This window comes from Peromyscus leucopus, chromosome 7 (genome assembly GCF_004664715.2).
Source record: "Peromyscus leucopus breed LL Stock chromosome 7, UCI_PerLeu_2.1, whole genome shotgun sequence".
NCBI classification, from domain to species: domain Eukaryota; kingdom Metazoa; phylum Chordata; class Mammalia; order Rodentia; family Cricetidae; genus Peromyscus; species Peromyscus leucopus.
This window is the reverse complement of record NC_051069.1, coordinates 61,930,936-61,958,305: the sequence shown is the minus strand read 5'-3', so window position 1 is coordinate 61,958,305 and position 27,370 is coordinate 61,930,936. Positions and strand designations below refer to the sequence as shown.

General features: G+C 46.4%; 1 protein-coding gene across 1 annotated transcript in view; it reads left to right on the top strand.

Moving 5' to 3' along the window:
• Mmp20 (matrix metallopeptidase 20) overlaps positions 1–27,370 on the top strand; it is a 40,865-nt gene that overhangs the window by 2,129 nt on the left and 11,366 nt on the right. Inside the window, exons 2-8 of the mRNA XM_028890988.2 lie at positions 5,543–5,790; positions 9,445–9,593; positions 11,812–11,937; positions 13,055–13,216; positions 14,146–14,287; positions 20,484–20,620; positions 21,484–21,640. Of these exons, the coding sequence (XP_028746821.1) occupies positions 5,543–5,790; positions 9,445–9,593; positions 11,812–11,937; positions 13,055–13,216; positions 14,146–14,287; positions 20,484–20,620; positions 21,484–21,640 (1,121 nt within the window). The remainder of the gene's footprint in view (positions 1–5,542; positions 5,791–9,444; positions 9,594–11,811; positions 11,938–13,054; positions 13,217–14,145; positions 14,288–20,483; positions 20,621–21,483; positions 21,641–27,370) is intronic.

Genomic DNA, 27,370 nt, shown 5'->3' with positions numbered 1-27,370 from the left:
ATCGATCATCTCTGGGCAAAGCGTGGGTGAGAAGAACGAGCCTGTCTCTGTTCTCATGGTGCTGATATACAAGAGCGAGGCTGAGGTGAGAAGGCAAACATGTCACTCAGGTGCACGAGCTTGTTCCAGAGAGTGGGAAGTGGTACTGGAAAGGGGCTGACTGACTGGGGCTGCCCGGGGAAGCCTCTCAGGGAGGGCCACATCTGGGATGAACCTCAGCTGTAGAATGAGCTAGAAAATCCTGGAGACAGAGCAGGCTGGCAAAAGCATCCTCAAGTGCAGGAGTCCAGCATAGAGGAGTGTGGGATGCAATCACTGTGTGACTAGAGCTAAGAGACTTTGGAAGAGGTCAGTAGATCATGGGCAATGAGAAAGCACCTTCCACACTGTTCTTTTCTTTCTAAATTACTAGCTAAGAAATAACTCCAGACACCTGGGTCCCCAAACCCACAGACACAAACATCTGCATTTGAGAGCTTAAATAGCTCTTGTTTAATTTATTTAATGTCTAGTTGTATCCTTAAATTCTGGTTTGTTAAACTGCATTTGGGCTTTGACATGACAGAATGGGACTGTAGACACACTATAAACTGAGCTGGGGATGTAGCTCAATAGTGGAGCACTTGCCTAACACGACCGAGGTCCTTCATTCCATCCTCAGCAGGAGAGAGAGAGAGAGAGAGAGAGAGAGAGAGAGAGAGAGAGAGAGAGAAACTATGAAATGGAATAATGACCAAATGCCTGCCTCTTCCTACAATTGAGGATTTATTTTAGGGTTTGTTTTTTAAAAGAGCGCAGATGTTTCCTGGTTTATGGTGGTGTTGAATCTTCATAACCTTCACAATGCACGAGTCCAACAGCTTATCAAAGCCACCGTTGGGCAGCACAGCTAGCTGGTGTCCAGCTTGCTACTGTGTGGCTGGGAGTGTGGTCATGGCTAGGGCTCAGGATCCGCAGGCAGAGCCTCCCCACGCACAGCCAGCCGAGGAAGACTGTGAGGGAAGTTTTGAAGAGTGGTTTGTACTGAGGAGGCAGCACTTTCACAGTGTCAGGACGTCAAAACTCATTAACTCACCCTATTGGAACATGGGAACTACCTAGTAGTGTTGACATAACATTGAAAACAAGCTTCTAAAGTGTCTTTGAAAGTAATATAAATTCTAATTTACACATGATTATAAAAAATTAAGCCATCCAAAAGAGAATCCTAGATTCTGGAACCATTGGTACTACTTCCTTTTCTGTAATAAAGAATGTTTTAATTGATAATATCTTTAAATTTTGGCTTCTTATCTCACTGAATATTATGCCATAAAAACATTTTGACTTTTAAACTATTTCCATAACTTTATGTTTAAAGAGTTACAAATAGGTGCTAAAGAGTTGGCTCAGAGTTCAATTCTCAACATCCACATGGCCACTCACAATTACCTTGCAGCTCCAATTTGAGGACATCTGATACCCTCTTCTGGTCTCTTCAGGCCCCTCATGCACATGACACATACATTCACTCAGGAACACACACATACAAATAAAATAAAAAAATATATTTAAAATATTTTAATTATCAAAAATCACAATCATTTCTGAATACAGGTAGGTTATCATTTCCTTACCCATTTCTTTTGTTAAAGAAACACATTGTTACCCTCACACTGGTGTGATCAGTAAGTAAGACAATTGGGAAGACTGGTGCTAGCAAAATAAAGCTAGAGTAGAGAAATTCTAAGAATTTCCCTGGCTGTTTGTGTAGAGCCTGCACTCAGAGAGCACCAAAGTCCTTCCGAATCTCTTCCGGTGACTCTGAGAGATAGAGGGGACGTTGGAGAAAGCATACCCTGGTCGTTCCTCGGACCAGTGACACTCGGGGAATATTTCCAAATGTCCTAAGATGTTGCAGGGAGCCTGGACCACTAGTCAGCAGAAGCAAGCCCTGCCCTGCCGGCCTCCATTTGTCAAACACCAGAAAAGACGCCGGTGAGGACTGCTTGAAGCGAACGCTAAGATTTAGTGACTTTAACTGCAGGGAGGGGCGGAGGGGCGGGAGTTGTCAACGGGACAGCGTGAAAGTGGTGGCCTATAAAACAGAGCAGTTCTGAGTGTGCCTCTAACTGCCAAACCTTGACTCCAGAATGGATGCCAACGCCTTGTCAACAACTCTGGCAGGAAAGTTCCCAGAGTGCTAGGCTCTCCCTAGCTTAGAACATGTGACCGTCCCCAGAGGCGGCTTTTACACTTTACCCAAGGAAATCACTAAACCACCTTCTCCTTGATGCCATTTCAGTGACAAAGCTTTTGTCTTTTTATTGAGTAGGAATCACTTCTGAGTTTATTTCATTAAAACTGGCTGCTCTACTCCCATCTACTAAGTTCAGCCTTAAACTTTTAACACTATAGGTTAAAAGCCTTAAACTTTTAACACTGTGCATATTTTAAAGGAAAAGAAAACATTATAAACATTGTGTAGATTCATAGGAGAAAACGTATAAAAACTATAATTGAAAAAAGAAATGCCCAAGATCTATAATCGGCATGTAGCACTGTTAATACTTCAGTCTGTAGCTTTCAGACGAACTCCCCGTTACTCAGGGCAAGGCTTTGGACAAGGCAAGCAAGGACTTGGTTTTGGTTTTGAGGCTTGGGTTTTTTTTAACTTTCTATTTATTCTTTGAGAATTTTATACATGCAAGCAATATATTTCAACCATATTCACCCTCCAGCTCCTCCAGGATCCTGTCAACATTCCTCACCCCAACCTCACACTTTCTCTTGTTTTAAAAATGGCCCTCTGAGTCACTCAGTGCTCCCCGTGCATTCACAGGTGTGGGGCCATCCCAAGAAGCAAGGCCAACCTGCCAGGCACCGCACCCGGGAGAACACTGACCCCCCCATGCCAGGAGTGGGAGTCTTGGGTCACCATTTACTCCTCCCCAATATGATCCTGCTAGCACTTAAAATTTTGAGGATTTCTTAGGGCTTTTTGCGTTGATTTTAGGAGGGTGCCCAGTGTTCAAATGTGTTTTTTGTTTGTACAAATGTGTTATTTCTCTTGATGGTTGATTCTTTGGAAACCTCTCACTGGCCTCCCTGTGTCCTTGCTGGTGACTATGGCACTTTAATAATAGCAGTAAGTGTGGGTTTTGCCTAATTTATCATAAATATTCCCCTTCTGTGGTCACATCTCATAAAGCAGACATAAGACTGTCGAGTACAGCACATTCTCAAACGTGGGGGGGGGATACTCAAAACTGAAACCCTTTCAGAAGGGTCTTAGATGGAGTTCTCCGATCTCCAAGCATAACTGAGACATCACTCAAGTTGCCACAGCATCAGTTTGCACACAAACCAGAAGGCCTTCATGTGGCTTCATCCTCAAAAAGAAAGAAAGAACAAACAACAACAAAAACCATCAAACTCCTGCCACAGATGGGGTGGAGGCAGAATCACCCGGTGTGTCAGAGCTCCTCATCCATAGAAAAGCCTGAACTAAAAAAGTTCGTTTTGGATTTATTTTTATTTGTGTGTGTGTTTGTATGAGTGTGTGCCACATGTGTGTGTGCTCACAAAGGCCCAAAGACAGAGTCGGATCTCCTGGAGCTGGAGTCACAGGTGGCTGTGAACCACCGACCTGGGTGCTGGGAACCAGACTCAGGTCCTCTGGAAGAACATGGAGCACTCTCAGCTGCCGAGCCATCCCTCTAGCTCCTTAGCTAAACCTCTTGAGGGGGGATCACCAGCAAAGTCACCTCCCCTTACCGGCTTGAACATAACAACAGCCAGCTTCACCACAGAAAACTTGTGGGTATGGAGAGCACGAAAGGGAAAGTACCTGTCTGCCACTGCCCCGCCCACAGGCGGCCAACACTGGCACTCAGACATCCCCGCCTCCCTTCCTTGTTCACGGCATGCACTTTACTTCTGAAATTGCTGGGATCTGACAGAGATTGCTCTTCTGTTCAATCTGTGTGCGCTGCTCCATTGAGAGCATTCTCTATGCCGTTAAATATTTACCTTCCAAAAACGTGATCTTAGTATGGACCTAGTTTTGTGTCACGTAGATATATAATAATCTTCCTAACAAGTCACACACAGCAGCAGAGCACTTGCACAGCAAGCCAAAGTCTCCGGGTTCACTCCCCAGCACCAAAAGAAGTACACCCCCTATTGTAAAACATGAAGTTTGCTTCCATATTTTAGGCATAAGTTATGGATAATTAAATCTATGGTTAAGATGGAAATAAATATTGTAATTATTCATAAATTTTTTATAATATAATACAATACATACAATCAATAATCAGCTAGACTAAATATAAGATTCTAAATCTCTAGCTGCATTGGACAGGGAAATTCCTGAACCAAACATGGGCCTCAACCTTTGCATTTACAGCCCTGTACAGCTCAGGCCACCCTAATCCCAATCTAACGTCCACAGCAGGGTGAACAAGGTATCCTAAGGGGGTTGAAGTCTGTCTGTGTGGGTGAAACTTGATCATTCAGGGAGGGGTTAATATTTCTTCTTAATCATTTGAGGATCTCACACACGCATGCAATGTATTTTAACCATACTCACGTCCACTTCTCCCCTCCGGCCTCTCCTGGGTTCTTGCCCAGTCTCACTCCCAACATCGTGTCCTCTTTTCTCTCTCCTTTTTTTTTTAACCCTTTGGATCTAATTGGCACTACTCACATGCACAGAGGCGCAGGGCCACCCACTGGAACGTGATCAACCTACAAGGAGTCATACCCCTAAAGAAAACGTCCCTCCTTCCCTCAGCAGCCATCGCTGGTCAGTACCTAAGCTAGGGAAGGGACTCGTGTGTTGCTCCTGCATCCATGCTGGAATATTGACTGGACCGATTTTGTGTAGTCACAACTGTCACAGGTAGTGGTCCTGTTGTGTCCAAAGGACACTGTCTCTTCCAGTCTTTCCACCCCCTGTTCCAGAATGTTCCCTGAGCCTCGTATGTGAGAAGCCTAGTACCTTATGGCTTCTTTTCTATGCCTCGATGGATAGGGAACCTGATCAGGAAACCCACCCTATGAAAACCCACCCACAACCCACCAGAACTAGTTGCCCTCTTTGTGTCTAATGAGAGGCTGAAGCGTAAGTCCTCTTGGAGAAAAAACACTCATTTCACATTACACATTGTGTGTTCTACACCATGTGATGAGAAATGACGTGCCAACATCAACCTGTGGTCTCCACATGAGCCCACACAAGCAAGTGCACCCACATACACACACATGTGTGTACCACAAACACATCCAAAGGCTGTAGGGGTGGGGATAGCAGCCTACAAGCCTCAGTACTCAAAGGTGATCGTTAATAACTTTGGATGTACCTGTTTAATCTATGCAAATATGTCTAAGTTTTTTTTTTTTTTTTTTTTTTTTGGTTTTTCGAGACAGGGTTTCTCTGTGTCTAAGTTTTAATAAGAATTTATACCCTACTTTACATTGAGACTATTGTTCCGATCTTAGCTGAGTAGGGGTGTTCCCAACCACACCATGGATGTGTCAGCCTGCCCCTCCATTTCAGGAATATCTTGACAAGTATTACACACAGAGAGGAGGCCCCCAGGCTGGTGAGATGGTGGTAAGAGGAGGCAAGCCCATGGTCAGGAAGATTAAGGAGCTGCAATCTTTCTTCGGCCTCCGCGTCACTGGGAAGTTGGACCAGAACACAGTGAACGTGATCAAGAGGCCTCGCTGTGGAGTTCCTGATGTGGCCAACTACCGCCTCTTCCCAGGTGAACCCAAATGGAAAAAAAATATTTTGACATACAGGTAATGAGATTGAGTCTTTCCCAGTTCAAAGAGAAAGACACACCTCACCCTCTTTTTTTCTTTCCAAGCTCTCTTCCTTTTGATCTGTATAAAAGGCAGAATCCACAGCAGCTGTTTGTTTGAAAACTCTAATCTCAGGATAACTGTCCACCTTCCCCTTTACAGACCTGACCAGCTGGGAACAACTCTAATAGTTTCAAGTTAAGTAACCCATGGTAGGATTGATAACCTTTTAATCTGGCCAGCTGAACTAGTCAAATGAGAGGTCACCTCAGAAGAACAAGATGGATGTCTCCTGAGAAACAACAGTGAAGGTCGGCCTCTGCCCCCCCCCCATACACTGCAAAAGACTCGTTAATACAATTCATTACTTGATTCCACAAATTATTTGCTGATGACTTTGGCTACTGTAGACACTCAAGTTATGGAGTATAAAGGTGAACAACTCATCTTTCTCCTTGCCAGTCTTAGGGGAGATAAACATGAAGAGGGAGAAAGATGTCCTCATAGGCCTCAGGGGCTCTGAGCAGCAGTGGGGGCAGCTGGCCTGTCATACAGAAGTCACACCTGACCCTGAGTTGAAGGCAGCTGCAACTCCAAGCCCCATTTCACATCTGGCATCTTCCTCTTTAGACTGAGGAGACTTGCCCCAAGGCGCTCGTCCTTCCTCCTTTGGGTCTGGGTATGGAGAGCACATCCCCCACTCCAGCTTCCTTGAGCACATCCAGGTTAGACCTCATTCACAGGTTAGACCAAAGTACATCACCCAAGGTGCCCAGCCTCAGTGGGCTTGAAGGAAGCAGGTGACACTGTCATGCTTGGGCCTCACATAGCCCCCAGGGGTGTAGCTTTGGGTGGTTCGACAACAGATTTTTTTTTTTAAACTTAGGCCATTTCCAAGCAGAAAACCCACCAGCCAAGCTGAGTGACAGTTCAGTCCAGTGCCCAAGCACAGTTCTGAAACTCAGCAGTGTGCGCAGCACGGAGTGGTGGGAACCGAGGCTGGGAGCGGGGGCGCAGTCTGAGCAGTAAGAACTAGCTATCGGGAAGGCCAGGATCTGGATCAGCTTACATTCCCAGGATCAGCCCATCTGGATGAAATCTGGAGATGAGGAAGGGCTGGGCTGCTGCAAACTTCAGCAGGTTGGAACAGAGCACCTTCCTTACCATATGAGGAGCCAACTCCAAAGGCAGGAATTCTGGGGTCTGTTCTTATGTTTCCAAGAACTTCATGACCTTGTTGCTAAGAAATGACTATATTCAATGATGTAACTTTACAATTAAATTGTATTTTAAAACAAACATAACCAAAACGTAATACTTCCTATTTTTGCATTTTGCCATCATCTAGATTCACAAGCTTATCCACGTCTATTTGACCTGATTAGTTTCCACACTCCACAATGGCCTCTTGACTGTTGCCAATGTGGCATCCCTGACCGTCGGTCACTATTTACAATACAGAAACCAGCAAGCCATGCAGGCCAGAGCTTTATGTTCCCTGGGGAAGTAGGTCGTTAACCCATTCTGACAAACCCTTTGATCAGACACAGGACAGGAGAACTTGGGGAGACTTTTGTTAACTGCTACTGGACTCTCCGTCCACAAGATGGCGCTTAAAACAAAGAAATCTAAACAACATGGCCATCTTCGAGGGCTTAACCACAGTCTGAGAAACAGCTTAAGACCTTAAAAAAAAAAGTAAATTCATGACATCTTTTCATAATTCTTTTCTTCAACCGTGTCCTATAATTTTAGGCTGTGACTATGCACAGTTAACAGCAGTGACATGAATCAAGATAGCCTGACACTTGGGGATGTGTAATACTCGGTGATAAATAATGCAGCCCTGAAACCCCTCCACACGACTCTCCACACCCAGGCATCCTTGCTTCCAGACAAGCTGCCTGGCACCAGCACTCCGCTCCAAGACCCCAGAGGCTGTCTTGATGCCTTACAGCTCCTGGGTGTCGGAATCACATCTTGTAACAACGCCAGATGATTACAACGGAAGGCACAGCAGAGCACTCATGTGCACAGGCCTTGAAGGCAGACAGAGCAGGACCAGGATCCTACTAACCACAGAGTGCAGGCCTTGATCACCATCATTACAACTGCCTCGGGACTGTGAGGCCTAGACAGCACACCACCTTAAAAAGTGCTTAGAACCCTGTCTAGTGCAGAGCATGTCTTCAAAGAACATTGCCTATGATTACCATCAGTTCATGTTTTTCAATCCGTAGACCCCGGGTCAGGGTTTTCTCCACCTCCTCTTCTCTTCTTTTCTCCATCTTTATCTTGGCTGTCTCAATGTACGTCATCAACTCAAGGATACAGTTGCTCTGCCTGCAACAAGAGGGAATGATGAGGGGCTGTCTAGCTGGTCCTAAATCATAAGTTTCTATGACAAAGGGGCGTGCCATCTTTTGAAATCATTAAATAGTCCAGAACTGAGCAAATTCCATCCTCTCCTTGGGTTCTTCTTTAAAGGAGTACCCTAGGATTTTGGTCTTGTATTCTGGTTCAAATCATATCACCTGCATGAGAAAAACCTAAGATACTTGCTAAAATACAGGTTTCAGGACTAAACCAGGACATTTAACGAGCTTGCTAAACAGTTGTTGTGGATCCTAAAGTCTGAGAGTCCCAGAGCATCCTTAAACAGCTAGCCTTTGTCCCTCCACCCAATCTGTGTAAGACGCCGCCAAAGTCCGAACATCTGCCTTCTGCTTCTGTCGCCATTATTCCAGCCCAGTCAGAGCCCCGCTGAAATTCTCTCCCTGACCTTCTTTTCCTGCTGGCAGAACCCCAACCTATATGCTTCAGAGCAGAAGGAACCCCGGGATGGGCAGCTCTGTTTCCACACACCTGTGTCCAAACCACCGCGCTCTCCTGTGTTGTCACCGGGGACATCCTGAAGTGCCCGGCCCTTGTCTCAGCCCAGTGTGCCTTCTGTTCTAGGCTAACACATCCTCTCCAAGGGAAGCAGGCACAGGGCTGGAGAGATGACTCTGAGGTTAAAAACCTGACTGCTTTTGCAGAAGATCCAGGTTCAGTTCTCAGTACCCACAAGGCAGCTCACAATCATCTGTAACTCCAGTTCCAGAGGCATCGATGTCCTCTTCTTGCATACATTACACACAGACAATTCGTGTAGGTCAAACACCAATACACATAAAATAAAATTTAATAATAAATTTATTATAATAAATATAAAAAATAATAAAATAAAATATTTTTCAAAGTAAATTTTAAAATTTTTGAAAGAAACTGCATCCCTCTGCCTCTGTCTCTTTGCCTCTGTCTCTCTCTCACACATACACACAGACAGACAGACAGACAGACACACACACACACACACACACACATACACACATTGACACTCACAAGCCACTCCCCAACTCTGGGGAGATCTCGTTGGCCTTTGATAAAGAATTGAGGTAGTAAACCCTCAAATAAATAACAATGAAAACTAAACTTTCAGAAGCCCAGGGTTGTCTCTGCTTTCTGGGTCTCTCCGTAGTGTCCTGTTTGACATGAGACAATTTGAGGAAAAGAACTGTAACATAGAGACCCGGGCCTGCGTTCTGTGAGCAGCCTGGGCATTCCCTGCCCTGCCACTAAAGCCCACACATCTTCTTTTCCTTTGTCCAGAGTCTCTAAGTACACACCTTCCATGAGTCCTGCTGAGGTGGACAAGTCCATAGAGATGGCCCTGCGTGCCTGGAGTACCGCGGTCCCTCTGAACTTCATCAGAATAAACTCTGGGGAAGCAGATATCATGATATCTTTTGAAACCGGAGGTATTGTGCTATTTCCTGGGTTCTAGCTCTAATGCCAAGGAGAATTGCCCCAAACTTGCTCCTTTGACAGACTGATGGAGTGATCAGCACAGGGTCCCATCACACAGCATCGGGATAAGCGAAGGCCAAGACCACAGCAAAGATGAACATCTTACCAGAAGGTAGAACGGGGCAGTCTTAGCACTGCTTGTCATCTGTAGCCTCCACTGTGGGACAGACTCACTGAGGTACACTTTCACTGCGGCTCTGCCCCAGGAGAGGACACGTTCTGTCAGCTTTAGTTTTCCCAGTGGCTAGGGGGCCGGATGACTCCAGTGTCCATCACTATTACCTGGTTCCATGTTACCCAATATTCTCCCACCTGGAGTCCCCACTGAAGAAGTCATTTTCCAGGGACCTTGAGGTAGCCAGGCCCTCCAGCAATCGTTGCAGAAGCAGCATTCAGGTCTTACCCATGCTTGAACACTACCTTTGGGAAGTACGTGTGAAGCTTGCCTCTACCTGCCTCCTTCTCCATTTTCTCACAGCCTGATACCAAGTAGAACATGACTTTGAACATTATTGGTAAAGCTCTGAGTCCTTTGCAGAGACACACAAGCAGGAAATAGATGAAACAAGAGGCCCCTGAAATTCTCCCCTCCTCAAGTTCCAACAGTGAAATTGAGTGTCTCTGCCTCTTCCCCTGCCCAGATAATGTTGCTAAGTGCTCGAGACATTCTGAGCCCTGAGATTGTTCCAGTCTGATGTTGCTACAGGGAATGTGTTGGGGGCGGGGGTGGAGGGGAGGTCAAGAGAGTCATGACATGGCCTTGGAATCTGGCCCCGGCAGGTCCCGTTCCTGCCAGGCATCAAGGGCACTTGGTGAAATGGTAGGACATTGTAACTCAAGGTAGGTTCGGGGGCATGGAACTGATCGGTGATTCTCTATCTTTCAAACTGGTATTCTGTTCCCAGCACAAAGGCTGACTAGAGACCAGGCAGCCATCTCAGCATCTCCTCAGACACACAGACCTGATTAAGCTGCATCACCTGAGACCTGAGGAATAGCATACTGAATTCAGGAGTGCTGGCTTTAAAAAGGATGGTCAGGGCCAGTGGGGGACCCAGCCAAGCACTTGCTGCCAAGCCTGAAGGCCCCAGGCTGATCCCAGAACCCTGTGTGGAGGAAGGAGAGAATCAGCTTACATTGCCCTATGATCTCCATATAACAGTGAGTGCAGCCACTCACATACACACATACAAAGTAAAAAAAAAACTTAAAATTAATGAGTGAATTAATAAAATGAAATATCAATTTTTAAGTGAACCAAAAAAGTAAGCATTGTCAACTGGGCGGCGGTGGCACACGCCTTTAATCCCAGCACTTGGGAGGCAGAGCCAGGTGGATCTCTGTGAGAAACCCTGTGTCAAAAAAAAAAAAAAAAAAAAAAAAAAAAAAAAAAAAAAGTGAGCATTGTCACCAGAATCCTGAAAAATCGAGAACAGTAGCTTCTGCTCCATCCTCCAGATGGTTTCCTCTCCTGTCCAATTCAGAATCCTGTTAACTACGGAGGAGATAAAAAACACCCAAGGCTTTGTTTGGGTGCCAAGATTTTCCTAACCACCTTTACTTTCATAGGCTTTACGTGTGCAGGTATCAAAGTTAGAAATTCACTTTCTTTTGTTTTGTGACACTTAAATTATACTGTGTAGAACAGACAGAAAGCAGACATTCAGCTACGGAAACCCTCTCGGGGGAATCAGATTTTCAAAGCTCTTTCTGCCAACAGGTTCATATTGAAATCAGTCAGTGGGCCTGGTTGCTGTCAAATGTCCCTCAGTTCTTTCTCCTGTGATCTGTGCTGTGTGACTATCTACCATGTGCTGTGTGTGGTGATAAAAAAAAAAAAAAACATTACAACAATCTTATCTGTTTGCAATGTCTCCTTTGAAGTACAAAACAATCTTTTTACTTTTCAACTAGAGAAACGATGCAGCAGTTAAAAGCACTTGTGCTGTAGCTCCAGGGAAATCTGATGCCCTCTTCTGGCCTCCCTGGACACTGCACTCATGTGCACATACTCCCACAGGGACACGCACACATACACATAATTAAAAATAGATCTTTAAGATGAATATTGAAAAGTGCATTTAATGGTCAATGTTGTTGAGAATGTTGCCCACTTTCTGTGACCCCAAGAATTACTATGCCTTAATCCGACTGGTGTTTCCTATTTAGATCACGGGGATTCCTACCCATTTGATGGGCCTCGAGGGACTCTGGCCCATGCATTTGCACCTGGAGAAGGCCTGGGAGGAGACACACATTTCGACAATGCTGAGAAGTGGACTATGGGAATGAATGGTATATATGCACAATTCACCATAACCTGGAAACTATTGTACCTTCTTCTGGGCCTCCATCATGAAACCTTGAGGTTCAACGTTCCAAGCCACCCTTTAACTAGGGGGGCTGGCTAGGAAAAACAAGTAAGCCAAAAATCCAGAAGGGAACACACAGGGGAAGACCTTCCCACACTGATGCTATAATACTAGCCTGCTCTCTGTTTCTTGGCATTTAATCTACAGAACCAATTCCATCTCAATGTACAGCTTACTTCTCAATCAGGAGTACAAAATGTATGGCTCTTTACCTGTATGTGGAAATGGACTATACTTAAAAATGACCCCAGGAAATGAATTAGTACTCCCCTGAGGAGTGTGATGGGGGAGGGTATAAAGTTCCCAGAATGCCATGTGAGTCATCTGAAACGTAAAATATGATTGAAAAAAGAAGCTGGTATAACTCACACACTTAGGTATAGTTATTAGAACTCAAACTTTGTTGTCAATTAAATTAGAATCTCAATTCCTGGCTCTATCAATTGCTAACAATAACCATGGGTAAATTATTTCAAGTCTCTGAGCCTAGTTCCTCACACCATTGATTAAAATGTTAAATGTGTATAATACTGAGTTGTATGAAAACAGATTTATTTTAAAGCCTTCTTTAACCTTCCCATAACTGAATTCAGCTTTATTTTTAAGTCCTTAATTTGCCTATAGCAGAAGATAATTTGATTGCATTGTACTACATTCAATTTCTATTCAGTGACTTTTTTTCACATAACCAATTTATAGTATCAAAATGGAGTAGGCTGTAAAAGCAGAACATGACTCAAGTATTCAGGATCCAAATCTATGCATTATAAATTTCATCATCACTACCAGTTGCAAGACCCTCTATCACACATGGCCAACAACGGGGGCATGGATTGTTTTACATTCCCCTCTGCCCCATCCCCCCAAAGGGTGAAGGAACCAAAGAGACTAAAGACAGGAAAGCCAAGTGCTTGACGGGCTGACCAGTCTTTGAATCCGGGTATGAGAAGGAGAGCTAACTGTGATGTGGGCGCAGACTCTCCTGTTAGACAAATGACAAAAGCAAACTGTGTTGATGCTTTCTCTCTGCTGCTGTCTAGGGTTCAACTTATTCACCGTCGCTGCTCATGAGTTTGGCCATGCTCTGGGCCTGGGCCACTCCACAGACCCGTCAGCACTGATGTACCCAACTTACAAGTACCAGAACCCGTATAGGTTTCATCTCCCCAAGGACGACGTGAAAGGGATCCAAGCATTATACGGTACGATTTCCTCACTATTTCTACCCCAAAAGTGACAGGCATCCCCTCCAGGTTAGAGAAAGTGCATTTTCCCAGAGTTCCCTGCTTCAGTGGAAATGAAGCTAAAGCTACACATCCTGTGAAGAGCGTGTGCACCAGCTGAAAGCATTGTTGTCTTTTCTTTCCTCCAGAACATTCTGGCCCTGAAAAGTCAAAGAAAACAGTCCACTTATCTAATTTTCCAAAGCATATAAAATTTATGCATTGGAAGATGGAAGGTGGTGATTATAGTTTATGGTACACACGTACACACACACACACACACACACACACACACACACACACACCCAAGTACAAATTTACAAATTGTACTGCCTGTGTACTGGAGCATATTTGGCCTACTAGAGCCCACACCCATAGACAAAACTGACTTTTCTGTAGTCAACTTTTAATAGTTTTTGGGTATTATTTAAGTTTCACACAATATTCACAGGTAGATCCTACTAGTTCCACTCCCAATTTACAGTTTATGTAGCCATGGCCTTAATGATTTTTTTGTTTGTTTGTTTGTTTTGGTTTTTTTTTGTTGTTTGTTTGTTTGTTTGTTTGTTTTTCCGAGACAGGGTTTCTCTGTGTAGCTTTGCACCTTTCCTGGAACTCACTTGGTAGTCCAGGCTGGCCTCGAAATCACAGAGATCCGCCTGGCTCTGCCTCCCAAGTACTGCGATTAAAGGCGTGTGCCACCACCGCCCGGCTAAATGATTTGTTTTATATCATACAACTAACAGCTAGAGAGGCCAATGTTCCAGCCTAGGTCGGCCAGCCATTAGAAGCCATTCCCTTAAGACACAGTCATTTGCAGAGGGAATGAATGCAGACGTCTAGTGTTCTCAAGAGGAGAAGTGTCCATGCTCTGAGGTGCTGGCATCATTTTACACTTTGAATCCTAGGACCCCGGAAGACATTCCCAGGAAAACCCACTGTGCCCCATATTCCGCCTCACAAGCCGTCCATCCCCGACCTCTGCGACTCCAGCTCATCCTTTGATGCAGTGACGATGCTGGGAAAGGAACTTCTGCTCTTCAAGGATAGGTGAGCCCAAGACTCCCCAAGTCTCAGCCCACGCCGACCAGCACCATTGTCGCGATGGCTGAAGAGTGTGCAGAAATGCTGCCTTGACTGGGTGTAGGGCAGACAGTGGAGTCTTAGGAGATACATGACTGCACAAATAACTGCGGGTGGAGGACCTGCCGTGGTCAGGGTGCTCTGCTGAGTGCTTTCCTAAGAGCTCCAGTGTTTATTCTAACTGCTTTCATGGTAGAGATTAGAACTCCCAATGCACAGGGGAAGACAGTAGTTGAAAGGCAGCAGCTTGGCTTCACTGGGCATCAGCCCAAGTGTATTGGGCTACTGTTTGGTGTTAGGTGCCTAGTGAGAGGAGCAGCAAGGGCTCATTCAGCATTTGGTGAATGACAGTTAGCTAGTTGGACAGATGAGTAGATGGGTGAATGCATGCAAACATGAGTGAAAAGATGATGGATGGGTGGATGAGTGGATGGGTAGATGGATGGATGGATGGATGGATGGATGGATGGATGGATGGATGGATGGATGGTGGATGGATGGGTGGGTGGATGGATGGGTGGTGTGGGTGGATGGATGGATGGGTGGGTGGATGGATGGGTGGATGATGGATGGGATGGATGGGTGGGATGGATGGGGGGGTGGATGGATGGATGGGTGGTGGATGGTGGATGGATGGATGGATGGATGGATGGATGGATGGATGGATGGATGGATGGGTGGGTGGATGGATGGATGGATGGATGGGTGGGTGGGTGGATGGGTGGATGGGTGGATGGGTGGATGGGTGATCGAATGGATACATGCATAGGTAGGTTATTCTAGTGAAAAGCTCTTTCTAAACTCATTTTCAAGGCCTCCAGGTATTTCAATGTCAGTCAGCTGTCATCATAGGTAGCTTCTGTCCCCATACTCTGGCTTCTGAGAGAGTCTCATGTTGTCTCTATGATACCACGGTGACTCCATGGAGGAAAACAGAAACAGCGATATTCACGCATATTCTTTCCTCTACTTCAGAGGAGATCTAATAGAACCAGAATAGACTTAGGCCCCCGGGATATGTGTGTAACTTTTTCTTCATTGGAAAAAGTGTGCAAGTACTCAGAGTGTCCATTGAGTCCACACTGGGTACCAAGAACTATCATACTGTCAATAATTACAGAAGAAGATGCGCCCTGGCACACCTCGTGAGAGGAGACCTTCAAAAACCAAGGGCAGGGATGTAGCGCAGGCTGTAGAGTATTTGCCTACCAGGTTAATCCCTGGCACCTTGTCAACTCGGCAGTGTGGTACATACCTGTAGTTCCAGCCCTGGAGGTAGAGTCAGGAGGATCAGAAGTCCAAGGTTAGCCTTAGCTATATAATGAGTTTTGAGGCCAGCCTAGGCTACTGGAAACTGTCTCAATTTTTTTCATCATTCCAAGACAGAAGCTCAGGAGACAGAGCTGTGTGCAGGAGTGAGGGCGTGCTCAGAAGACAGAGCTGTGTGCAGGGGTGAGGGCATGCTCAGGAGACAGAGCTGTGTGCAGGGGTGAGGGCGTGCTCAGGAGACAGAGCTGTGTGCAGGGGTGAGGGCGTGCTCAGGAGACAGAGCTGTGTGCAGGGGTGAGGGCGTGCTCAGGAGACAGATCTGTGTGCAGGGATGAGGAGGACATGCTCAGGAGACAGAGCTGTGTGCAGGAGAGAGGGATACAGGAAAGCAGGTGGTGGAGGGGTGCTAGCATACACTTGTTTTGATGAATTAAGAAAGCTGGGTGGTGGTGCTCCACGCCTTTAATCCCAGCACTCAAGAGGCATAACCAGGCGGATCTCTGTGAGTTCAAGGCCAGCCTGGGCTACAGAGTGAGAGCAAGGACAGGCAGAAACCCTGTGTCGGGGGGGAAAAAAGGGAATCCAGACAAAAAGACAGATGGTGAGCCAAGACCGCTGACTCTGTCACTGCTGAGCTCTCTCTCTCTTCTGAGTGAGATGCGTCCTTCCTGTCTTCACAGTCATGGCTTATGCAACCCCTTGCTCCTCACACGGGTGTAAACTGTTAGAGCTCTGGTGCACACACTTGACTTTTTAACCCACACCTGGCTTTATAAGCCCTGCTTTCATGGCTTCAGTGAACTAGACAATCATGGTTGATTTGGGGCCTCTGAAGCAATCTGATTAGTGAACCCCAAAATGAATGCCTTCTCACCCATGGATGTGACGGTATATAATTCAAAGTTTTCAGGAACAAGTTTCAAAGGAACCTTACCTGTCTGGTAAACACTGTACTTAAAACTTACGTAGTAATACTCTGGTTCTCTTCAGATCATATAAATCTTTTAAATTTTACATAGCATCAATTTATTGTAGATATTGTCTTTTAAATTTTTATACATAATTAGTGCCTATCAGGGTTTATAAAGCAGTTTCTTTTTTTAAATCCCCCTTATTCTTTTAGAGGACATGTTTGCAATGTTCAAGAGGGGCTAGTTGTAACAGAGTTGAGGTTACCACTTATCTGCCAGATGAGTGTCTAGCTCAGTGGCTGGACCTTCAGCCCACGCGCTCTGCACGTCACCCCAGTCCCAGGGCTGCTCTAAGGGTGAACTGCTGTCTGCAAAACAGTCGTTATCGGAGGGTAGCCTGCCTTTGAAAATACAGTAGATGTCAATTCAAACGCAGCCGCTCCTTCAACATCAATCATTTTAGGAAGTAAAGGAGCAGCAATAACACTGTGCATGCTGAGAAATTAATTAGAGAGTAGATAGGGAATAGGCGGTGTGGTTTGGTGATTAGTGCGTAGGTGGTAGAGAAGAGAGCCGAAGGACAGTAAGGCAAGGTCGGGAAGACAAGGCAGCCCTGGCTAGGGGTGGAATGCAAAGGAAAAGCGGTACGGAAATACAACTGGATAGCCTAAAATCACCCCAGCTCTCGGCTGCTCAGGTGTGACGGCAGATGCAGCGCATGCAGCCTTCACAAGTCTGCCTGAGAATTCTGGTCCCATCCCTGGCAGCCCTTCCCACGATGGGCTGTGAGTACTGGTCACGCCTCAGCTCTGACCAGACCTCCACCTCACTGAATTGCATATGGCTTTCACTCAAACTGTCTTCCTCATTGTCTAGAAGTATTCAGCTGGCCAGGTTCTCACACACTCCCGTGACAATTGCTCTGGGTCCCAAAGATGCATGGTTCCAGGAGGGTCTGTTTCCTCTAGGGTGGCTAGGCCACCATTTTACAATGACATCTTTTATCTGTTCTGGTTGAATGCCAAAAAGAGGGGGTTTCCACGGCACCCCCTCTTCCTCTGCCAGTTCACAGCTTTTAACTCCCTTCTCCTTGGTTTTTGCTCTTTAAAGGGTCTGTTGCTGGAATACAGTGCAGATTTTCAAAGGTCTTAGGCCATGGCGAGTCTGGCAAGCAGCTAGAATGCGAGAACTCCCCAAAGTACAACCATGCCTGCGGGACAGAGTCTGAACTTCCCCTTCTTCTGCTCTAAGTTGGCTGTTTTGCTTTGTTATTGAAATTAGAGATTTTTTTAGCCATCACTTACCTCCTCTGATACATGTTACCTGACTTTCCCTGGTCTATTCCCGGGGATGCCGGCAGGCCATATCTGCATGTCTTCTGCATCTTGTTTCTCTCTTTGTACCACACTGCCTGACCCCAAAAGAATAGTCAGCAACTAGGAGCATCCAAAAGGGGAGAAAGACACCTCTTCCCCTCTGAACGTAGGAAAGGGATACCAGAGAAGCAGACTCAGGGGGGTGTGGGACTAATATGGAAGGAGACAAGAGCTCCAGTGCAGCTTGAACTGGACCGCGGTGACTGTCCGTGAAACACGGTGAAAACGTCTCCTGAAAGGGAAAGACAGACATGATCTGCCTAGGCAGGCTTAGGAAAAAGATGGTCACAGTGTTCTGAACTGAGAGGTACAACTCCAATTGGAGGGAGCTGAATGTAGAGGAAACAAAAGCTTGTCAACCGTAAAAAGTTTCTGAACAGGCAGTGACCAAAAATTTAGTTAAAAATCAAACGTGTAATGAATCTCAGGTGTGACTGGCAGCCCTCACCCATGCTGTATTGTGTGATTTCGCCACAGTCTTGGTTCCGAACATGCAATCTGCACAGCTTGCATGGGGCATAGTATCTGAGCATGCAATGCCGATGGACCCAGCCCGATACCGCCACTCAAATTTGAGACTGTTGAATTTCTGTGTTATTACGGTACATACAGCATTTTCTGCTCTTATCATAGTTTATAGAAAACAATGATTTATAATATGTTCCTAGAGTCATCCCTCCTATGGAAGTATCAAATCAATGTATCTTTGAACTGTCCTGTGTTAGACAATCAAACACCTCATTCGAGGGCACATTTGTTTTCATCATTAATAAGTGGTAAAAACAAAAATTTATGTATATGCCAAACAAATTGAAAATTAAGATGAAATTCTTTGTGATTCATCATCAGTAAACTGTTAATTTGTATAGCTATTTTATATGCCTATATACCTGAGTTGCTTAAATCTTTCTCAGAAGTAAAAGGGTCATACATGGGGGAAATGAGGGAAATTTTTAGAAAAACATTCAGCTTGGGAGGTAGCTCTATGACTTAGCAGGATCCAGAATTCAATTCCCAGAAAAAAAGAGAACCAAAGTCAAACACCACAGGTCAGATGTTCCAGGCAGTATGGTAAGTCCCAGGATAAAAAGATGAGTAAGACATGGTCCTGCCTGCCCCCAGTGTTCCAGAACAGGCACAGAGCAAAGGCCAGGGAGGTTATCAGTAATTTAATTTCAAATTTAATGAATTAGTTCTAGTAACAGGATATGTACATTTCATAAACTATGAAATTCATTGATCAAATGTATTCTGCTCAACCCTCTGGCATCAGCTGACAAATATTTATTGAATCTTGATTATGTTAGCTACCAGGTACACAGAGATAAATCGTGGCAATAAATATCAGCTGGTTGGTGATATCAAGTTCTACTGTTTTTCCTTCCTCATCAAAGATTAGATTATGGACTGTTGATATCCATCTGCTATATTACGTAGTTCCTGTATGTCCTAACCTGTCTTTTACCAACAAGTCTCTAGATTGGAAAAAGTTTCATTTTAAATTCTTGGTTCAATTTTAATTCATCTTTTGCTTTAATATGCTGAATTGGTGTTCTGTTGTTTTATTATCTACCAAACATAAGTTTTCTTCACCCACTAGCTCATGAAAAGTTTTTGTGATAATTTACATAAGTAGTAGATAAGACTATATAGAACACAGCACCGCATGGAATGTGCACATTGTAGTTGAACTGTTTAAAACAGCGTTTCCTATCTTTGCGATTACTGATATTGTGAGTCATGGTAAGTCTATTGAGCATTGGCTGCTCCTAATTCTGAGAGCACTTCCCAGCCTTAGCTATGACAACCAACCTTGCCACCAGACCTTATCAAGTTCTGTGTCCCCAGAGGCACAAACATTTGAATTAGATGACTGCTCTGCTTCAGGTTAGTCCTCACAATATCTGCAACAGCTAAACCAAGACGGACTCGGTGAGAAAATTACGATTCTAACACCTGGGGAAAGCTTCAGAGCCACACTTGGGCTGCCTGCCCTCTTAACACTGCCCTGCTGTGTACCACAGTTGCCCATCTGTGTCCCACTACTTCAGATGACAAGAGACTTTAATTTTTACCTAGTTCCTTGTTCATTTTGCGATTTCTTTTGGAGATTTTAGTTCTGGAAATACTAACATAGAATACAAAAGAGAAATTTGTATGCAGTGGTCTTTGGGAGTAAAGGTTGCGTGTTTAATGAATACCCCACTGCTCTACCATCTATGTTTTGAACATCCTCACATAAATGAAGTCTCAGAGGTGCTAACACAATGAGAAAGAGGAAGAAATGGTGTATAAGGTTAAAAGATGAAAACCAGACACGATAGCACACGGGAACCCAGCCCACAGGAGGTGGGACCAAGCACCAGAAATTTAAAGTCATCCTTAATGAATTTGAGGCCAGCCTGGGATTCATGAGACCCTGTCTCAAAAATAATAATAATAGTGATAGCAGTAGTAGCAATAAAATGTGTTACTCTCTAAAACATGGCAAAGGACATGGAGGACATCACAATGTTCTCTGCCATATGGCTTATAGCATCATTTTAGTCTCCGCAGTCTAAGATCTCAGCCAATCCTTGATGTTGGTTTCTTCTGGCCACCCAATAGGATTTTCTGGAGAAGGCAGGTGCACTTGGCAGCAGGGATCCGGCCCAGCACCATCACCAGCTCCTTCCCTCAGCTCATGTCCAACGTGGATGCAGCTTACGAAGTGGCTGAGCGGGGCATTGCTTTCTTCTTCAAAGGTACCTGCAGGTCCCTCAAAGACAGACACGCCAGAACCTCGGTGCCACACCTGTGTTGCTGGGTGGTCTCGGGGCAGGTTTCAGTTGCTCTTTCTCAGGCTGGGTACTAAACGTCATTCAACACTGTTGTAGCCGTGGAAGGAATGGCTCTCCTCAGGGCCACCCTTTGAGTTTAGCAGGCTCTACATGGCCAGGGCTAGGGAGTTTAGAACCAGCCCCTGGCCTCTCTGTTCAGAACAGCATGACACACGCTAGTGAGATCCTTTAGCATTAATTGAAATCCTTACTACAAAGTCATGCTTAGAGCAGCTGGTGGAACACAAACTCCTGTGATTTCGGGAGACACTGGAATCCAACCTCCGGCTTCAGCCCTTCATTATTTAAATAACGTCGAGACATTATCCAACTGCCATGAGGTTTTCTTTCTCACCTGCAAAGTGATTGGAATAACACCAATCTCAGCAACAGATAGCCAAGCAAAGCCACCCAGAACACGCCGACTGCCAGGCTTCACTGATACGTAAGACTGTTGTCAGCTTAAGTCAATTGCATCATTAGATGTCACTTACCCCTCTTCCTTGTGCATATGTGAAGGTGAGGGAAGGTTACAAACAAAAATTACATTGAAAACAAAAAGATGATAAGTCTAAGAAGACACAAATGTATCAATATTACTGCTTTCTCAGGGTATACATAGCCTTTCCTCCAGGGAAGTTTGAAGTCTGTTACTATTTCAATTGAGTGACTAGATATTTATATCCACATGAACTAGCGCCCTTTACCATGCATAATACAGTGTCTTCATGAGGGAAATGACTTGATGAGGGTTACAGAACTGCCGTAGACTCTAGCCTTTCTTCCAGGTCCCCACTACTGGATCACACGAGGATTCCAGATGCAAGGTCCTCCCCGGACAATTTATGACTTTGGGTTCCCAAGGCATGTGCAGCGAATAGATGCTGCGGTCTACCTCAAGAAGCCTCAGAAGACGCTTTTCTTTGTGGGAGAGGAATACTACAGGTGCGGTTTTACCCTTTCATTTCTTCACATGCAATTGATGGGAAGGAAAAAAGAAAATCTTTTGCAAAAACAAGGGCAGGCGACTTGACAGCAGGCTGCTGACTTGTCAGCCACAGGGCGGTCGCTAAGATACGGAGCTATAGTCAACCATCTGATTGTCTCAGGACCAGCATCTTAACACTGCAGGGAATTCATTAACGTGGCCCCAGTGGCCTGAAAGAGCAGAGACAGTGCCTCCTGGTTCACCACTACCAGACAGAAATGCCTGAGTGGGAACAGATTCCACTATTAAATGAGATCATAGGAATCTTTGTGAACTGAGGAAAAAGTGGAGGAGATCACAGAGGAGGACACAGTGGAGGAGGTCACAGTAGAGGACACAGTGGACGAGGACACAGTGGATGAGGACACAGTGGATGAGGACACAGTGGAGGACACAGTGGAGGAGGACACAGTGGAGGAGGTCACAGTGGAGGACACAGTGGAGGAGGACATGGAGGGGGATACAGTGGAGGAGGACACAGTGGAGGAGGACATGGAGGGGGATACAGTGGAGGACACAGTGCGGGAGGACAGAGTGGAGGACACAGTGTAGGTAGTCACAGTGGAGGAGGACACAGCTGAGAACACAGTGGAAGAGGACACAGTGGAGGTCACAGTGGAGGAGGACACAGTGGAGGAGGACACAATGGAGGAGGACACAGTGGAGGAGCACACAGTGGAGGAGCACACAGTGAAGGACACATTGGACGAGATCACAGTGGAGGTAGTCACAGTGGAGGAGGACACAGTGGAGGACACAGTGGAGGAGGACACAGTGGTGGAGGACACAGTGGAGGAGGACACAGTGGAGGAGGACACAGTGGTGGGGGACACAGTGGAGGAGGACACAGTGGAGAACACAGTGCAGGAGGACAGAGTGGAGGACACAGTGTAGGTAGTCACAGTGGAGGAGGACACAGCTGAGAACACAGTAGAGGAGGACACAGTGGAGGACACAGTGGAGGAGGACACAGTGGTGGAGGACACAGTGGAGGAGGACACAGTGGAGGAGGACACAGTGGTGGGGGACACAGTGGAGGAGGACACAGTGGAGGAGGACACAGTGGTGGGGACACAGTGGAGGAGGACACAGTGGAGAACACAGTGCAGGAGGACAGAGTGGAGGACACAGTGTAGGTAGTCACAGTGGAGGAGGACACAGCTGAGAACACAGTGGAGGAGGACACAGTGGAGGACACAGTGGAGGAGGACACAGTGGAGGAGCACACAGTGAAGGACACATTGGATGAGATCACAGTGGAGGTAGTCACAGTGGAGGAGGACACAGTGGAGGACACAGTGGAGGAGGACACAGTGGAGGACACAGTGGAGGAGGACACAGTGGAGGAGGTCACTATGTGGCTCTCTGGAAGAGAGTTCTGCCTAAAGGAAGGGCCCAACTCAGTGATCCTCCTGCCACTGCCTCCCAAGTGCTGGATTAAAGGTGTATGCCTTTCTACCTGGCATCATTTTATGTTAGCTCTCTTAACCATTTTCAAAACAATTGATATGAAAAAAAAACCCTCTTTCTTAATTTTCCCATCTGACTGATACTTTCCTTCTCAATCTAGACAAAAGAAAGTAACACAATTAGAGCACACACATATCTCACAAAGATTTTATTATTATTATTTTATGAAAATCCAAACAAACGTTGACCCCACTGACGCCTCTCAGACACTCGGAGCCCTGGAAGCGTTGCTCACAGCATGTGTACTTCCCAGGAGAACTGTGGCTGCGGTACAGCGTAAGCCACCGCACAGCTCCTTTTGTCTCAGAACTTTCTATCTGAAGCACTCCTGAAGTTCATCAAAGGACTTATCAGTACCTTCATGCTAGCGAGTGCTCCTCAGGATTTCTCTAAAATCAGCACTGGGCTGACAAGGTCAGCGGGCTGATGGGTAGGTACCCCAGTTTCCATGATGGATGTTCCATGAACCAGACGGAGGGACGCTTGTCTGAGGAGGGGTGCAGGGAGCATGCGTGAGGACTGTTCCGTCTGTTTCCCCGTGCCTGGGGCCTGATCTCATTGGAGGGCTTACGTGCAATATCACAGTCTCTCTTATCTTAGTCTACGGCCACGACACTCGGTAAAGTATGCTGAATGGAGGTTTGGTGAGGGCAGAAGCCTCAATTTCTCTCTGAATTGGGGATTAGGGAAGGAAGGCGGCTCTGGTTTCATGATCTCTAATGCCCTAGTGGAAATAGCATTTCGGCTTTGAGCTGGATCTCCCTGACCATCTACGAAGGAAGGGTCTTGATTGATTTATTTACCTACTTATTTGTTGTGTGTTTGTATTTCCTGGGAGGCACACACGTCACAGCACCATGTGGAGGTCACAGGACAGCTCACCAGATCCACTTCTCCCCCTCCACCATGGGAGTACTGGGGACTTAACTCTAGTCAGTCGTGATAGTGGATGTTTCTCTCTGCTGAGCCCAGGGAAGAGCCTTCAGTAATCTAGATTAAGAGAGTCCCTTACCAAGTCCATCTGGGGCACTGATTTAAGTGTTAATGGGGAAGGAAGCCGTTTCCAGGGTGTTAGACCCTATGACGATGCGATGTGTTCAGACACCGGCACAGGGTCTAGAGCTCAGAAAGTGCGTCTTCAGCAACAGTAAACCCCATCGTAACTGACAAGTAGTCACCTTTAAATCTGTGGTCATTAACAAATCATTAATTTAACCTCGGTGTCCCCCTGGGCAGCAAGGAAATCAAAGAGCAGATCAGAGCTTCCTTTGGAGTGCTGGAAGCCTGACATTAGACTGAAATTACCGCAGTTGCCAAAGCGTAGACACATGTATGCATGACAGGAATCCGCGGATTTGTGCTCTGCTGTGTGCGCTGAAGAATTTAAAGACAACTGACTCACAGCTGAGAAGTCCAGAATAAAACACCCACCGACAGCCCTGCGGGTAAAGCTTTGCAAAGCCTCAGGCCCAGCAATTACAGCTGTCACACTAACCTCACGCTGCTTAGAAAGTACGGTCAGCTCCAGGTAACGGGGATGCCCGCTCCCGCCCCAAATCTCTGTGGCTTCGATACTTGAGGCATTTTTTTCATATACATCAAAAGCTGGAGCCGAACTCCTGCGGGCTGTGGCTCCATGGTCACTAGGACCCAAGTTTCTTCAGACATTTTGTCCCCGTATGTTTTATTTAGTTAACATTTTTGTTTATTTTCTACAGAGGGGAGGATGCGGGCCACAGTGCACATGTGGAGGTCAGAGTCTGTGGGGGTCCTGGGGACTGGGCTCAGGGTGCCAGGCTCAGCAGCAAGGCCTTTCCACACTGAGCCATCCTCTTCTTAACGCGAGGTTTTCATTCTTGGGGTTGCCTCAGGACTTGGATGGCTGCTGGGAGCCATTCAATACTTCTTTCTTCTAAAAAAGTTTGGAGAAGGCAAAAGAAACAAACGAAGTTTCAGGCCAAGCGTGGGGCCACACTAAAGTACCCAGGAGACCACACTAAAGTACCCAGGAGGCCACACTAAAGTACCCAGGAGGCCACACTAAAGTACCCAGGAGGCCACACTAAAGTACCCAGGAGGCCACACTAAAGTACCCAGGAGGCCACACTAAAGTACCCAGGAGGCCACACTAGAGTACCCAGGAGCCACACTAAAGTACCCAGGAGGCCACACTAAAGTACCCAGGAGGCCACAGTAGAGTACCCAGGAGGCCACACTAAAGTACCCAGGAGGCCACACTAAAGTACCCAGGAGGCCACACTAAAGTACCCAGGAGGCCCGCGCTTCAAGTCAGGGAGCGAGCGTCTCACGAATGTCCAGAGCATGGGTTACAACCTCCTGGCCTTAGTGGTTTGTCAGGCTCTGTCCCAGTCTCCAGGCTAATTCAGGCTGTGATATAAAATTAAAGTTAAATTATGCTTCTGAGTGGGAAGCACTCCCTGAGTCCCCAGGGCTGGTCTGACTTAGTGAATGAGGTGCAGGAGAAAGATTTCCGCCACGGGGTTGCGGGGTTGACCCGGGCCGCTCAGGGGAGGCCTTCGGAGGGACCACGCGTCCCACAGTCGTAGCTCACAGGGCAGTGGGGCACAGTGCTGGGGTGAAATCCCGAAGAACACTTGACCGGGTTGACGCCAGCTCACCACGCTTGGCTGCGCAGGGCTGTTTCCCACGCACCCGTTACTTTTCTGTCCCTTCTCGTTATCTAACAGGCCCTTCTTCCGCTGTTGATGGCTAATTCCTCCCCTTCAGTCTCTCCTTTATCTGCCAGTGGCAACAGGAAGATGGTGTCGAGGGGTCCCGTGGGGTGGGAGTGCCAGTGTCTGCATCATTCTTTGCTATGGTCAATGGTTTCTGAATCCGTGCAGAGTGACTGGCAAGTCCACAGGCCCCGCCCCTTCTCCTTCACACTGGCAGTGAGAACACAGGCGATCTATATGGTAGGCTGAGGCTCACTGCATAAAGGACACATTTCCACATTCTCCTTTCCAGATGCCCCTGTAATACTAGAAGATATTTTCACTTAAAGATCTTATGGTTAGTTACAATAGAGAAAGATAAGTGGAAAAAGCAGGAATAGTAAAGTATAAAGTTACTTGTGAACTCTTAAAATAAAACAACTCATTGTGAAATCACCTGATTAAACCTAGTTATTGGGTGTGAGTACCTAGGCTGGAATCTTGATACTCAAAGAAGACGCAGTTTCCAGCTAAGTGTGTGCAGCAGGGCTGAGGCCATCGCTCAGGAGTGCACAAACAACCCTACCAAGTGTGAAGCTTGACTTCAATCCCCTGCACTCCCCGGCAAGTGTGAGGACCTCAGTTCAATCCCCAACATTCTCATAGCAAGGCTGAGGTCCTGAGTCTAATCCCCAGTGTCACAAACATAAGACAAACAAGAGGTGTGAGCAGGAACAAGGGCACCCTAGTGTTCACATCAAGTTGACCAGCAGGAGCAAGGGCACCTAGTGTTCACATCAAGTTGACCAGCAGGAACAAGGGAGCCCTGGTGTTCACATCAAGTTGACCAGCAGGAGCAAGGGCACCTAGTGTTCACATCAAGTTGACCAGCAGGAGCAAGGGCACCTAGTGTTCACATCAAGTTGACCAGCAGGAACAAGGAAGCCCCAGTGTTCACATCAAGTTGACCAGCAGCAATCAGGCAATCTCTCTTTCTTTATTTGTAAAATAGAGGCAGAAACTGTACTCACTTCACAGAGTGACCGAACTGAAAGAGGAAAAAAAATGTGTGAGGCCCGTCACCTGATAGATCCTCATTAATCATCCTACAGATCTATAGACAAATGATGAACAGAGTTTAAGTGCAAGAGCATCCTCATGTCCCATGGCTTTCAGGGAGCCAGACCAAAGAGGACACAGATGATAGATAGCAAAGGTATCAGGAAAGAGTCCCCGGAGAAGTGAGGGCCGCGCTCTGAGAGCTGCGTGGGGGTGAGGGGTGTCCTCTGAGAGCTGCGTGGCGTTTCCCAGGCAGGAGTGGGCGGGGCCGCGGCTTCCAGGCAGAGGCAGCAGTTGAAGTAAAAGCACCAAGGCAAGAATAGGCTGCTAGGTGGGGAAAACCGCGGTGATTCATTCAACGTGACCTGGGCCAAGACAAGCAGAGTAGAACAGATCGGGGAGGACCCACGACTTTCTGCAAAGACCCACGACAACTCTACAGAAGGAGGCATTGTTAAATATCTTAAATAAGAGACTAACTGA